Genomic DNA, 15,713 nt, shown 5'->3' with positions numbered 1-15,713 from the left:
CCGTTTTGAGATACATTAAAACGCTTTCTGATGATGGTAAATCAACTTTGAATGCTTTGTAGATACTAATAAGGATGGGACGAGATTAAAGATCAACAATGCGACAGAAATAATACTCAATAAGTTATAAATTGATTGACACAATCGGAAATCAAGGGCCAGATTTTTAGTAGATACGTCATTGAGAATTTGAAAGACCAGCAAGGAAGGAAGGGAATGTAGAGAGGGGGTTCCGTTGGAGGTTCGGAAGGTACGTCTGTCAGAAGGCAGCGTTTAGAAAAGGCTCCTCGGCGTTGGACATACCGATGCCACTGCGGTATCGCAATCGCGGATCGGGTGATGCGTTCGCGGTTCCCGTCGTGCGATTCCTTCGCTGACGGACACGGTGTTTGCTCTCGAAATTCCATTCGAAGTTATCAGGGAAAACCAAGAAGACAACCAAATCAAACGAAGAAGAAGAAGAAGAAGACCGGGAGGAATCGACGGAATGGAGGAGCAGCATCACCTTGACTCGACCAGCTCATCCTGAATACCGGTGGTGAGTCATTGTCATGAAGACTCCCGGGAATGTATAAAGTTTCGTGGCACGCGCAATTCCCGACGTTCACGTGATTGCCTCCTTCCTCCTGCACGTGAATACTACTTTTAACGAAAAGATCATTAGACTATAGTTCGTTTGTTTTTTTCTACTTCGAGTAATTGAGAGAAATTAGCAGAGACTCGTGATTCATAGGGTAGTTGCAAAACATTTTTTTACTCGAGTTCTCCGACGGAGATGCCATCACAGCAGAGGAAAGATCTTGATCGAATTCTTGTCAGCCAGAAAAAAAGGGGAAAACTGAAGGAAACGGCTGATATATTATACCATGGCCAGTTATGGTTCAACAACTGAGAACCTGATTTTGCATAATGAGAGAGTAATGGTACCGGTGAAAGCATACGTGAGATTGGGAATTATTTTCCTTACAAATACACGTTACTTGCCAATTTTTTTGATAAATTAATCGCTTATGAAACATAAACGGGAGAAGAGGGGAGGAGAAAGAGAAGAGATTCTGACTGGCGAAGAAAAAGAAGTCAACAAGCGTGGTTAATATTCCGTGGTCACACTTTCCTGCTGATGATTTTCATTTCACTGATGCTTTCACTAGCTTGATAATCGTTTAAGTAACGACATAACAAATTAATTATTGTTACTCATCACGTTCATGTCGTTAGACGAATTTTTTTATTGATTTATCATTATTTAATGGTTGCCAAAAGATTGAAAACAGATTTGATTTCGAGGTGAATGCAGTTTATCGAAAGTTTTAAGAAACAGAAATGGTAATGGGAAAGACTTGCGTGAGGAAGACTGTTAGGAGATTTCGATGAGCGCATACGACACCTGTACTTCAACGTACTATGGACGACGCTCGGATGATTTGCAATGTTAATCAACTCTTTCTCACAGCAGACGGACGTACCCCCATGGAATATTAAAAAAACACAACAGCACTGACCTCGGTGCAAGCCTTCTTAAAGCATTCCTTACCCTACCGCGTGGTTCCAATGGTGGAACGAATACAAATCATCGAGTCCCACAGAAGTAAACATAAAACACATCATTATTTCTTGGACCATCTACTTTTTAAACTTTAAACTTATACATAAATTCAAGGAATAAAATTTCTGGAAGAATCAATTCCCGAATCAATGATAAGAGAATAAATTAAAAAAATTTTTGAACCGTTTTTTCAAAAACAATTTCCTAGTTATAATAATGTTATAATTGTACAGAGAATATTTTATGCTGTAGAAAAAGTATACCCAACCAGCAGAATCAGAAAAGCCATGCTGGTACTTTTATCGTTTCTCGTGACATTAGTGTCAAGGTTCATTCCCCGATCGGTGCACTAATTCACCCGATGATTTGGTGGACTTTCCACAGTCTCTTGCACGTGGTATCCAGGCCACGCTTTATTAAAACACACTCTCTGTCACGTGCATGTTCATAGAAATCGGTGCGTGGGATAATCTCACAGCCAGCGGAAGAGATTTCGAAACTGGAGTATCGCTTCCCTAAATTATCCAAGCTATTGGAAACAAATATACCAACTACTGGAAAACTATTGGAAAACGTTCCTGTACCTCAGGAAGAGTGTCTATGTCAATTACACATGCCATTGGAGAACAAATATACCAATCTAATGCCATCAAGAACAAGAAATTGTTTTTATAAAAAATTAAATATTAATTAAAAAAGATAAAAAAGCAAACAATCAACTCCAATAGTTGGAAAAGAAGAAATCATTTCTGCTAGATATCGGGTAACGAGGAAATAATCAATCCTTCTTCATAAAACGCTGCTTTTCTCGAGTTTCGTCATAATAAGTTATTAGCCCAGTCTCTCGTAGTCTATGAGAACAAAAGCAGTGACAAGAAGTGGCGGTGCACTCATCTAGAAAAAAAGAATGGAGAAGAAAATGAAGAAGTAGAAGCAAAGAAGAATGTTATCACGTCATCAAGTTACATGCACGCTCGTGATAGTTAATCCATTTAACGTGGAGTCGCTCCACTGGCACACAACTATCACTTTTCATCACGAAAGTCTGATGCCCAGTGAATTGAAAAGTAAAATTTGCATGCACATAGTTCAGTGGTTGACGATGAGAAGTTACCGAACCGTCGAACGTGTATTAATTAAATATCACCTTCCACAGAAAACTATGCTCCACTGAACCTATGATATGTTGATGCTTTTCAGGAAATCTAGCCAAAAACTTTTACGCGTCGAGGAAACAGGGGGTAGGAAAAAAAAAAATATGGTGGCCAGTTCGATACAGCTGTTGCAGAAACGGGATATGCAAATGAACAGTTAACTCGAATGCAAGATAGTTATCAGACACTAAAAAAGAAGAGCTTATACGCGACGTTACGTAAATCATAGGGAAACATTACCGGTCGATGATCGCAACTTACTGAATTATTATACATTAAGCGAGGAGAAATCTGCATGTACATACGTGAAATCGTCGCAGAATTTGTGACTGAAGATGATAATAGAAATGACAAGCTCCAAATGACTGTTTCATACGGATTTCGTACATACTTTTCTTTTAAGATACAAAACTGAACGTTACATAATCCTATTTTAGAAAAAAATAGTTGATGAGATTATGGAAGCACTTGGAAATTCATTTTGATTTATGGAAATCAAATGTGAATTTGATTATTTCGAAGGATTTTGTAGCTAAATGATGAAGCAGTGCAGCTGAACGACTACCGAGAGCGACGATTAACTGTGGAAATATCGTAGAATCTTGGATACCTACGGGCATACCGTTATTCGATGACAAGTAAAAATCTCAACAATGTCGAAGAAACGGAGGGAACAGTTTCACGGGTAAAGAGAAGATCCATTACCGAATAACAATCATCAGTTAGCTTCTCAACGACGGTTTTCAAAATTTATCAGGAAGGAATTCTCTTCTCTTGGAAATACCTGCAAAGAAAATAAACTAGCTATAAGAAGTAAAAGACTAGAGAAATGTCCTTTGTTTGAGGAAGCTGCTCAAAAGACGTTCGGTTTCGTGCAAATATACGGCAAGTAAGTCAACATCTAACGGGAAACTGCTTGGGAGTCGAGAAAAAAATGTCCGCATCTGACGTGGTGCAGCGCTGTTGCATGGACCACCCGATATAAAAAAAAGAACATTACCTCAGACTGTTATTTGCTATTCTATTGCACTCGTTAATCGATCCTTCGTGATTTACTACGTTCTGTTGATTCATTAACGCATTTAAAATACTGTTGCCATTCCCTCTGATTCATAATTCATGTTCTTTCAGATGTTTATAACTTGAAAAATTATAAATGGAAAAAGTAGACTGATGCAGCAAGAAATAAGGTATCATTTTATCAATTTTAAATCAAACAGTAATATGAACAATTATTGTTCCACTATTTTTGATTTAATATTTATAATAAATATTATAAATCTTGAGTATTTTCATTTTATGTATCTGTTTATACTCAATTTATTGATTTTAAATAAAAATCAACGATACACCAATTGCAATTTGAAATATTTCAAGCCAAGATTCGTGGCATGTGCAATTACAAGCAGAAATTTTAATTAAAATATGCTAACGAATATTTATTTATAATAAATAAAAAATATTCAAGGACTTTTTATTTCTGGTATAATTGTTCAAGTTCGAGAATGCTGTACACGTTTCCAACTTTATCACCGTTAAGAGGAATGCCGCGGTAAGCTATTCTCGACTACGTGTGCTCGCACAGCAAGCATAATTACGCGAATGTATAAAAGTAAATGGAAACCTGCGTGTACTCATTGTGAATACGAAGTGACACATCCTCGTGAAATCGGCACTAGTCGTTCCATAGATATTCAACGAGTTTGCTTTATGATGCGGCGTTCCGAGGTCAAAACCAGCACGTGCGTCACTCCATCTGAAAGAAAATTTGTGAGAGAGGGAATTAATGTATTATTGAATTCACAATGTTTTAATTATCTCTACAGAAAAACAACTGGATGAATTTAAGATTAATTTGATAACGGTTTGATGGTAAGAGCGTGTAACGATGTCTAAAATGGAAAAAAAAGTAAGGCGATTAACGGTCAGATGTGCGTAACAGCCGCAAGAGTGATAATTTTGTGTGATCTGGCACCGAAATGAGATTCAATAGATATTGAATAGCATTTGAATAATATATCTGATGAATTATTATTAGCCTCACAAATAACTGCCGTAATTCCACTTGTTGCAACAAAATTAAATAATTAATTTATATAAAAGTTACAAGACAGTTATTATTCATTGTTATTAAACATGCTTCAAAATTAATAAAATATTAATTATAAATATAAAATATTAATTTTGATAAAAAAATTTAACTAAAGAAATTTAACTAAAAAAAAAAAAAAAAAAAGAAGTAACAATTACCGAGTGCAATAAATATGATTGTGATCAATAGAATTCCTGTCAGCCGTTTTGGTATGGATTTCAGTTCCTTTCCTTTCACAGTGTAGTACCGGGCACTGAGGGCCAAGAGGTGAACAATTTCGAGCCTTCAGTGGCGAGTAATTTCAAAGGTACGCCGATTATTCGCGCGGTGTGCACGCATGGAATGACGTAACCGACTCTGTTCAAATGCATTTATTATTATTCATGTGGAACAATTCATACGTTATATTTCCTATATTAAATGTCCTGTTATTTATTAAAATACTTCAATTTACAGTTCCACTGAAATGTTTCTTTCAATTATCTATCTGCTTTCTCTATCATCACCTAAGCAATAAATAAATTTTAGTCCGTGACCAATTAATAAATAAAAGATCTTTAATTACAGTAGTTTATGTTACGAATCTGAGAAAATTCCAAATTCTTTCATATGAACCATGGAACAATAGACTAACTACTACAAGACTAACTATAGATAGTAACTACATATAAGACTAACTATAGAACTAAATTACAAGACAAAATTAAAACTATAGAACTAAACTATGAGACAAAATTATAACTATAGAACTAAACTACAAGAAAAAATTATAAAACCGGAGTTGCGAACATAACGCAATCCATCGTGCGTTTCATCCAGTCTCGCTTGAACTGTTCAGACACCATAAAGCATGGGCTCGGAAGCGTGGGAGCTAGAACGAAGGTACTCAGTGCCTGGAGCATTGGATACTAGAGGCTTAGAGGCCCCGGCTAGCGAGGATCTTCACGCTTGGTCCATCTATAGGTGATTACTCTTTAATTCTAAAAAAAAATGCCACAATTAATATATTATACTTTCAGGCAAAATTTGAACTCCGACTTCACCGATTCGGCGCTTGGATCAGCAGAAAAATCCCCTCTTCCCTATGGGAACTTCCAATTAAGAGATTCCACAGTGCAGAGCATTCTAAGGCATCCTAGATATGGGCCAAAAAGTCCTCTGGCTAGCAATTCGTATACGTATTTAAAATTTGGTCTCCCGAGGGTACTTCCTCCTAGCTCTAGGAATCGAGACGGATCTAGCGGTTATGACTCTAGCGAAGAAGGTCGCAGAGTGTCCCATGCAGGAACATCCGCGCATGGGACTTCCGCTATGAGGTCTGCCAGGAGCGACCCTGACTTTAGACACGTTCACGCTGTTCCAAGAGAACATGCGCATTCCCAATTGACTGTTTCGAGGGAGAATCCTAAGTTGAGGAGTGCCAGTGAGGCAAATCTTCTTCACGGAGTTATTCGAACGAATAGGAGGCACAGTATTGCGCCTATAGATCCCGGGTACGGTGTCCACGAGCCTAGAGGTAAGTATTTCTTAACTTCTAGATTAGCTATTATATAATTAAGAGAGCAAATTGATTTTTAGGGCATGGAATGCTGGGTCCAGAAAGCTACACATTACCTCTGAGGCCCGTGCCCTGTCTCCAACATCCTCATCTTCAGTTACGAGGTGTAGAGGCTTCAGGATCCGATGGTCTGCCTCTTCTGCGAGGGATCACTTTGGAGGCAGGTGCCAGCGAGGTGTTGGCTATTATGGCTACTACGGAGAAAGAAGGAAAACAGATCGTGGAAACGATCGCCGGAAGGAAAAGAATCAAGAGAGGAGATATTTTGCTCAATGGGAGATCAGTGTCCTATAGAATCTTAAGGTATAATTACATATTTGTCTGATCATTATCTGGAACCATAAATTGTAAACTTGGGTTCATCTTTCAGGTCTCGAGTTGCTTATTTGTCCACGGAGAATAGTTTAAGTCCAGGCTTAACCGCTCAACAGACACTGAGCTTTTATATGCTTCTTAGAGGAGGTCCGAACACGTCCAAACTGGAAGCCGATGCAATTCTCCAGGAACTCGGCCTGGAAGCAACGAAACATTGTCTTGTGAATTCGTTGACGACTTCTGAAGCAAGAAGACTTGCCCTGGCGTGTCGTTTGTTACAAGACTCGCATATCCTTGCTCTAGACAGGCCAACGCACGGCTTGGACATTTTCGACGCGTTCTTCTTGGTGGAATATTTGAGACAGTGGGCTAGTAGAGGTCAACGATTAGTAGTACTGACTTTGCACCCACCTACTTACGAGATATTAACGATGGTCTCTAGAGTGGCGCTCACTTCCGGTGGAAGAATCATGTACTCCGGTCCTAGGAGGGATATGTTGCCATACTTCGCTCTTGCAGAATTCCCATGTCCTCCATTTAAGAATCCCTCTGACTATTATCGTACGTGATTCTAATACCAACATTCCATTATCCATAAGATTATTCTCTGAAATTTATAACAATTTTCTCTTTCTTCAGTTGATTTAGTTACGCTGGATGATCTGTCTGCGGAAGCCATGTTGGAATCCTCACAGAGGATAGATCACTTAGCCGAGCTTGCAAGGACCAGGTTACCAGCACTAAGCGATCCTGGACCACCTGGAGCACTTCCTCCTTCCATTTCCAGTCCCAACATATTCTCACAAATCTATGCGTTACTTCTGAGGACTTTAATCTACAGTCAACCGTGGACGTTGACCAGATTACTTAGGAAAATCGTCATCTCTGCTTCCTTGAGTATTTTACTTGGTGCAATATTTTGGGATGTAGCTGGTGACTCGAATTTACACCTCAGAGACCGAGTCGGCTTTCATTACGCTACCTTAGGAATTTTCTTCTGGCCGCTGACCCTGATAGCCATCTGCGAAGTAGCTGACAGCAGGCCAAATGTGGAAAGAGATATCAAAGATGGTTTATATGGGAGATTTGTATATATTTTACTGGAGGTGAGTATTCAAAGTAGCGCGTGATCGTTCGTTTCACTTAATGGATTTACCTTTCAGCTCCTCTGTGGAATAATATCTTGGTGCATAGTCTATCTGATTTATTTGGCACCAAGCTATGCCATGTCGGGATTTCACTTGGTGCCAGATGAGAATCTGACTTCCCTGTGGAATTATCTCGGAATTGGTTTACTGTATTTAATATTGCAACATTTAATCTGCATACTGTTTGCTCACACTTGCAAGTGGACATACTTGGCTTCTCTGTTTGCTGGCATTGTGATTGGAGAAATGACTTTGGCCGGAGGAGTGACCTTGCACTTGGAGAACTTGCCAGGCTGGTATCAGAAGATCAGTCCAATGCAGTGGTCTCTGTCTTTGTTATTGCCTCCGCTTCATCAAACAGAGGTCATGAATAAATTGACCAATTGCAAGCCAAAGCAAATACAGAGGCAGGACATTATAGTTCAAGCTGCCTGCGAACCACCTGATGGTGCTCTAGCATTGTACGAGATTGCACTGCACAAGTTCAGTGTAAGAGGAGAATTGTGGCTGGGTATAGGAATAGCTATTGTCAGTGTTCTGATTATACTAGTATTCCTGTGCATTCGATACACTACTCCCAAGAGACTCAGAAGTGCACCGAACAAGCCATGAAGTGCAACAATTAACGACTGAATAAACATCACCCTTAAATCATAAAAAACTACACACAATATCTCTGTATTTTATTAATGTTAACTAGCAGAGTATTCTCTTGCAATATTATCAGTACAATAATAGATTACCATAAGGAGTATACAAGGAATTATTCACTTCATCGTCAAATATATTTTATGTGTTATGCTCGCGGGCTTTGATTTTTGTCTGTGTTATTGTGACTTTTTAAAACGACAGGATTTAAAAACTCGCAAAATAGACTTGAACAATGAAGTTCCAAAGCCTGACGGGCCGATACACCTTGCAGTTTCTCTCCTTCAAATGCTTTAAAATAATCTGTACTTTGTATTTGCTTTGAAATAATCAAATCAACCGAGGAAATCTAAAATAAAACACAAATGAATTAAAATTCTATTCTTCGTTGATTTTTTTTGTTTGAACTTTAATTTTACACTTCTTCAAATTTTTGAATATTTAAATTGAAAATTATTGATTAATATGGAGAACAAGCTCAGTCGGTTGTTCCATGAAACTTGATTACAAGCTCCATCTACAACTCTAAGAATATCGGCGAAGTCCGATCGGTAAGTATAATTTTTTATTTAGCGAAAGTCCACAAAAAAATTATTTTTAAAATTCACGGAGATCGTTAATTTATTGTTCAAATTATTTTCAGATAATTGTCGAATAATTCACTAACAAAAATATCTTAGAAATCGATGAGCTATCTTTTTTTAGACCAAATTTTGAGTCTAAAAGCGATTCTCCAAATTTATTATCAATAAACGCTTAGACGGCCGAGGTCGATATTCGGCGCAGGACGAATATATCTGGCTAATAGCGTAATGCATATTCCAAACTCGGTCTCAGAAGAAAATAGACAGTCTAGATTAATCAGTCGATTTCGAATGATGTTATCGAACCAGTCATTTTATCGTATCTTTTCGTATCTTTTCTCATTGATTATTTTCCATTCAGTTTTAATTCTTATCACGATGATTATACTATTTTCCTATCAGAGTCAATAAAGATATCTCAAGTATCGTAAATGTTTGACTTCGTAATCGACCTCGCGAATGGTCAAAGCGGAGGAGGCGAGTGATGTTTATCTTTGAACACCAGATATGCATTGTATTGTAGTTTCTGTTTCTCTGCGTTAATACGAGAATTTCTGCCACAAATTCTCCGACTCACGCGAACTCTTATAAATTTGCAATACTCGTATTGTCGTGGAGATTTCTAGTAATTAAAATACCCTTTGTTTTTCTGCTTCTTACGATGTTCTCTTGACGCATTCCGAGCACCCTGTGCAAGTTTCGAGAGCCGCTGGTTCGTTCACCGAATTAATACAAATTGGCAGCAGGGCAATCGTCGTAAATGCCGACTTCCGTCGATGAAAGTAATTAACTGGTGGTGGTAAGTCGGGTGAGCAGAATTCCTGGAAAAAGCGTGAGCTCGTTAGGCGAAGCCGCAGGAGAACAGAATCACGTTCTTGTTTCACGAGCGTTAAACTTCAGCGCGTCGTTACACCTCTAAAATCAATGAACCACTTCTCTGTCTCGCGTTCTACGTGCGTGCACCTTGATTCATTGAGGCTACGATTATACTATGTGCATTCATTTTTCCTACTCTTGTGACACTGAATTATCCACAGTCATTCATGACGATTTCAAGCGAAATCATCGTATGGGATATCTGAAAATTAATTTCGTTTTAATAAACTGCTTAATTGTTCGTTTCTTACAAATTTATAACTTCGAAGAAAGTAAGTAGAATATCAAATACGAGTGAATATCTCGGAAGAAGAATGCTCAGATATTTTTTTTATTTTTCTGATGATTCTAAATGATATAATATATTGTAATAAATAAATAAATAGATGCAAATTGAGGAAAATAAGTTTCTTACTAACTCTGGATATGAGTCATCGAGCATTCGGAGATGTTTCTTCTCCGACAGTGTTCTGAAGAATGAAACGAACTGCATATTTGCTAAGAAAATGGAAATTAAATTGCTGTCGCATGTATTATAATGGACGATTCCATGTACGAGCCATCGTTCCAATTCTTGGCAAGGTCTTTCTACCGACAGGGAAAATAAAACCAGCACAGGATTAATAACGAGAACCTGTGGGCCGCGTGGGCGCGAATGTATAAAGCTCTTTTCGCTTTCTCCCTCCTGATCCCGTTCGCCTCTTCATTGATTATTTTACTTCGCCACCTACCAACGTATGCGGCGCATTCTATATTAGCACGTTACTTCTACATAACAAGCCACCATACACAGAGACATGTATTCTTGAATCCTTTAACAAGAACCGCTAATTAAACTTCCCCAGTTGTTATCCCCGCCCTAATAGGGAAAATTATAATAAAGTAACAAGAGAAAAAAAAAAAAAAAAATTACCTTGTTTTGTATGCTGCCGTGTATTTTAATATTGTATGCTGCCGTATATTTTCGTGAAATTTCTATAAAATAATTTCGGTTGATATCTATTTTATTTTAATATTTAATTTAATTATTCGAGTTTCGTTTAAATCATTCACGCACGTGAACAGATATTTTAACTGGAAATGATCCTTGGACGAGTCGTGTAACACGATGACCGAATTTCAATGTACGTATGTACATATATCGATATATATCGATCACACATGAAATTCAAATCTATTCGTTTTCAATATTTTTCGCTAATTTTTCATGATAAGGTTTGTGTAACACGATCGATATTTCAAAATTTGGACAATCGAATTTCAATATACGCACATATATCGATATATATCGATCACACATGAAATTCAAATCTATTCATTTTCGATATTTCTCGCCAATTTTTCATGATAATATTTACGTAATATGATCGATATTTCAAAATCTGGATGATCGAATTTCAATATACGCACATATATCGATATATATCGATCACACATGAAATTCAAATCTATTCATTTTCGATATTTCTCGCCAATTTTTCATGATAATATTTACGTAATATGATCGATATTTCAAAATCTGGATGATCAAATTTCAATATATATATCAATATATATCGATAATATATATGGGAATTCAAATCTATTTGTTTCCGATATTTTTCGTTAATTCTTTATACGATAGCTACTCGCTTAAAAGTACTTGAAAATTTTTCGTTTCGGTACGTTTTATAATATAGATTTCGCATAAAAAGTGCATGAAATTGAAAGAGACGCGGAAGATTTCTAAATCTAATTGTCATCGATTGAGGGACGAAAATAGACGACGAGTAATAAAACGTTAAATGAAATATTCCTGTTGCCTAGTATACTACTTTCAAGTGATTCTCCCCCTATTTAAGCGAAATTTTTGAGAATTTAAATATCTAAATATTCAATAGAGATGATGCAGTTTTAAAACTTAAGAACGTCATTCGCCGTTGATAAACTGAACTATTTTGACTGCTGAAAAATGAGGGCCTCAAAATTTTGCGATATTTTTAACGCCTCTGCGCGAGAACGATAGAATATTCTACAATGGTCGACAAATAGTTTTCGATCAAATGTCTATTTTCGTCGTCGGATAAAATCATTGGATTGGACGGTTGTATTTAAAAATGTCGTTCAGAAAATTTGTCAGATAATCGAAGATTTTAAACAACTTACCGTCTGAAGTCTGGATTACATGCTCGTGTTCGCAATCGTCCTGGAAATTTTCTGGAATCACATTTGCTGTCTGAATATTTTTTGCAGAACCGTTGAAGATCCGCGTCTGTCTTCGCATTCTCGAACAATCTCATTTGAAAATCGCGAACGAAACGAATGATTCACGGCGATTAACGAACCTTTGAAAAAAAAAACGTAAACGAAGGTAAGAACTCCTTGATTTATTAAAGATCGACAATCAAATTGTGAAATTACACTCACCGTTGCGATTTCAACAGCAAATTCGCCAATTTCTTTCACTTCTCCTCGAAGAGACGTTCCGTTGGACACCAAAAAGGCGGAAGTAGCCACCGCGAAAAACAATGTACCTCCCCTGACTTTCTATTCGAGACACAATTTTAATTTTAACTATTATACCATTGCACAAAATCTTAATTTCGGTTGCTTCTCGATTTCGAACGTTCCGTAAAACCTGTTGCGGATTAAAAATTCGGAAAAGAAATGAAATTGCAATCGCGAGACTGATTAATTGAATCGGAAACGAGGACAGGTGGGAGTAAAAAAAAAAAACTCTCAGCGCCCCCTTTTTTTTGTAGTTACAATAATAGGTAATTAACGATTCATTAAATATGTGCAAAATTTTAAGAAATAATTTAAAATTATTTAGAGCTTAATTAACGGCTATTGCCAACATTAAAAGCAACCGATGAGAAAAAAGGGAAAACGCGGGAGAACAATGTTGCTCATTGAGAGGAAGCCATAATTAGCGCCACCTCTGATTGCGTAATCTCATTTGAACGGATTAATCAATCAATAGACACAATCGATTTCTCTTCCTGTGGAATCCCTTCTTCGAGGAAAATCCTTGGGAAAAATGGAAATGAAGACCTCAAGAAAATCGGAATAATCCACGTACTTATTGTGTAGAAAAGCATTGCAAAACAATTGCACAGGTATAATTTTGTTGTTGATTGATTTATGACGAGTAGGAAGTGTGATATATATTGATTCATTTATGTCGATGCGTATTGATTCGTTCTTCTAGAAACTGCGTGTCGTTTATTCGATCTGTAGGGATAAACTCGTAGGCACATCAAAATCTCGAATCTCGTATGGCTGGAGGAATGTGGGCGCACCAGTTTTGAGAGTCATTCAGAGAATCGCTACCCGACTGACCAATTTCTCTTAGAACGAAAAGCGCGGGAAACTATTTATCTTTAACCTATAAATATGTATGATGCAACATATCATGTTCATCGTCATTTGCATCATAATTAATTACAGCCAACATTAAATAGGTTAGGCTTAGATTATTGTTACTATTATTGCTATTGTAAAATGATCTCCGTCTCAGATGTTTATCTGACATTTAACAATTTTTTTTCTTTTACACGTTGATCGAGACAGGATGCGATCATTCATAGCGGAGGCAGTGGAAGTCTGGTTCGTTTATACCGCTATTCCTCTTGTATATTTTGAAAAATCCTCACGGAAACTCGGATGGTTATTTTAGTGCGCGGCAAAGTTCTTGAGGATCAGAGGTACCATTTTGATCACACTCTATTAGGCATTTTATTCATTTTATTTTCGAGTATGTATAAAAAAATTTTGTTTCAGATTCACGATTGAGAAAATCAACTTGGCTGCCGTTTTCTTACGTTTGAAAAGCCTCCAAGGGTTCCAGGTTGTAATTCGTCTACAGTTCTTTTTTTACGCCAATTACATGGAAACTTTTTTTTTAGATTCGTTTAATTGGGAATCGAGTCGGTACCTGTTCTCCAGCCACGACAAGGGAACGTTTTCCAGCGTCGACGCGGCGAAGAAAGCAGCCGGATGCAGGAGAGGCGAGGGACGTCATTATCTTATCTCAAACCATTTCCTGTCAACCTAGGGCTGCTTTTCGTGGTAATCACACACGCGCGCACACGCCCACGTGACAGCGTATACGAGCTGTGTGTTTCATGTACACACACATGAGCGGGTGCGTGCACTAATGCCCGGCCAAGTGCCAGGGAGTATTGCTTCCGGTGCGTACACCCGCGTCCGTCTCCGTGTTGGTGCGTTCGTGCACATGCACACGCGTTCGATGTTACATTTGGTGAGGCACTGCGAACCCGATAATCGGTTTCCTCCTCCGGTAGCTTGCAGGAACCAGACGCAAATAAACGCCGCGCTACACGACTCCCGCCGTATGGTGGATTCTTGGAAACGGATGTTTTTTTTCAAATCTGGTTTTGTAGAACTCGACAACCGACATACCTTGGGTATATCTCAGGATTTACTTTAGGTAGAAATGTTAACCCTAGGTGAGATTTCTTTGGAGAAAAGGTATTTACAAATTATTAGAAGCTGGAAATTCAGGGAAAGATGTACACGTATTTTAACTCCGAAATTTTTAGCGACAGATGTGAATATCTAAGGACGGAAAAAGGATATTTGCATCGATCGTAGTCGTGAGAAAAGAACGTAATCGTGCCAGAATCAACGAGGCGTACTATAGAATCATGATTGAGTAATGCGCTGCGACTTCCGACTGCATCACGAAATACGTAATGCCACTGTTATTAAGTATGCACACCTGTTAAGGTCATCAACAGGTATCACTTACGTCATCTTAACGTACACATTACTGTTGTAACTGCCATACTGATGCCGCATGCACCTTTTCGACTCTTTTTCACCAGCCACCGATCGATAGTCGCTTTAATAGAAACTCGTTTAGCAATGAACTAAAAAGTGCAGATTCATACCGATCAATAGTTTGTTCCTTGATCCAGGTATAAATTGCCTGAAGGAATACAGCAAAGGTGTTAAAGTACTTATGTTATATTTAGGAAACAAAAGGTTAACTAAAATAAGAAGATAAAAATTTATAATTTCGAGCTCAAGCAAAAATACTTGAATATTTTAGTTTTTCATTATGATATATATTAGAGATTTTTCTTTATATACAGCCTGGAAAAATTAGATGAATATCTAGAAACAAAGTTCCGTAATTCATTGATATTGTTGTTTGACGGATTAACTTGTAACTTTGCTGCAGGATATAGGATAAGGATATTGTCTTTCTAAGGACGGATTTAACACGGTAAACTTTTGTATCTTTGTCTATTCCAATTTCTGGCTAAATATAGGGTGCGACCCACGTCCCGTGGTTACTATAGCAAGCTATTTAATATGATCTATAGACCTAGGTTCTAATGTTAGATATCGAGTCTAATAAAGGTGTTCCTATTATAGTTATTTTGTGGAATCTATATAAGCTTGAGTAGCCAACGATGAAATAGTGGCACACATTTTGACGTGATTCACCCACGTCCATCTATCAGATATCCTGTGGTTATATAATAAAAGTATTTTTTTTTTTTATTTTCAGAAATGTTGACTACGTTATTTCAACGGGATTCATTATCATCTCGCGTGACGTGTTGAAGCTTGAGCGAATATTAATCCATTGTATTTATCGTGCATAGTATGTAGTACAGCTGAGGAGGATTTATACTCCGCACACGTATGTTGAAAAATGCAAATGTAACGAGGAGTCGATATACGAGGATCTATGGCAGGTTCTTACGTAAATCTATAGTCGCCATTGATCGAAATGAGCGTGGAGTACCAAGGACGTCGTAGTACGCTCACCTTATCAC

At 37.6% G+C, this 15,713-nt stretch overlaps 1 protein-coding gene across 8 annotated transcripts; it reads left to right on the top strand.

Moving 5' to 3' along the window:
* Window positions 1–265: 265 nt before the first annotated feature.
* LOC122528902 (ATP-binding cassette sub-family G member 8) lies at window positions 266–8,837 on the top strand. Of its 8 annotated transcripts, XM_043654519.1 has the most exons (9): window positions 1,998–3,385; window positions 3,458–3,589; window positions 5,032–5,099; window positions 5,540–5,755; window positions 5,812–6,308; window positions 6,371–6,653; window positions 6,721–7,226; window positions 7,305–7,771; window positions 7,829–8,837. In XM_043654519.1, the coding sequence occupies exons 4-9, from the start codon at window positions 5,643–5,645 to the stop codon at window positions 8,423–8,425; spliced, it is 2,463 nt and encodes an 820-aa protein (XP_043510454.1). In that variant the 5' UTR covers window positions 1,998–3,385; window positions 3,458–3,589; window positions 5,032–5,099; window positions 5,540–5,642; the 3' UTR covers window positions 8,426–8,837. The 8 variants fall into 8 exon arrangements, with proteins under 8 accessions (XP_043510453.1, XP_043510456.1, XP_043510451.1 ...); XM_043654518.1 differs by lacking the exons at window positions 1,998–3,385; window positions 3,458–3,589 and adding an exon at window positions 266–538 and having other exon boundaries at window positions 5,631–5,755; XM_043654521.1 differs by lacking the exons at window positions 1,998–3,385; window positions 3,458–3,589 and adding an exon at window positions 266–538.
* Window positions 8,838–15,713: the final 6,876 nt, after the last annotated feature.

This window comes from Frieseomelitta varia, unplaced genomic scaffold (genome assembly GCF_011392965.1).
Source record: "Frieseomelitta varia isolate USP_RPSP 00005682 unplaced genomic scaffold, Fvar_1.2 scaffold_267, whole genome shotgun sequence".
Lineage (NCBI taxonomy): Eukaryota > Metazoa > Arthropoda > Insecta > Hymenoptera > Apidae > Frieseomelitta > Frieseomelitta varia.
The sequence above is the reverse complement of the archived record's forward strand: the minus strand, read 5'-3'. Positions and strand labels throughout refer to the sequence as shown.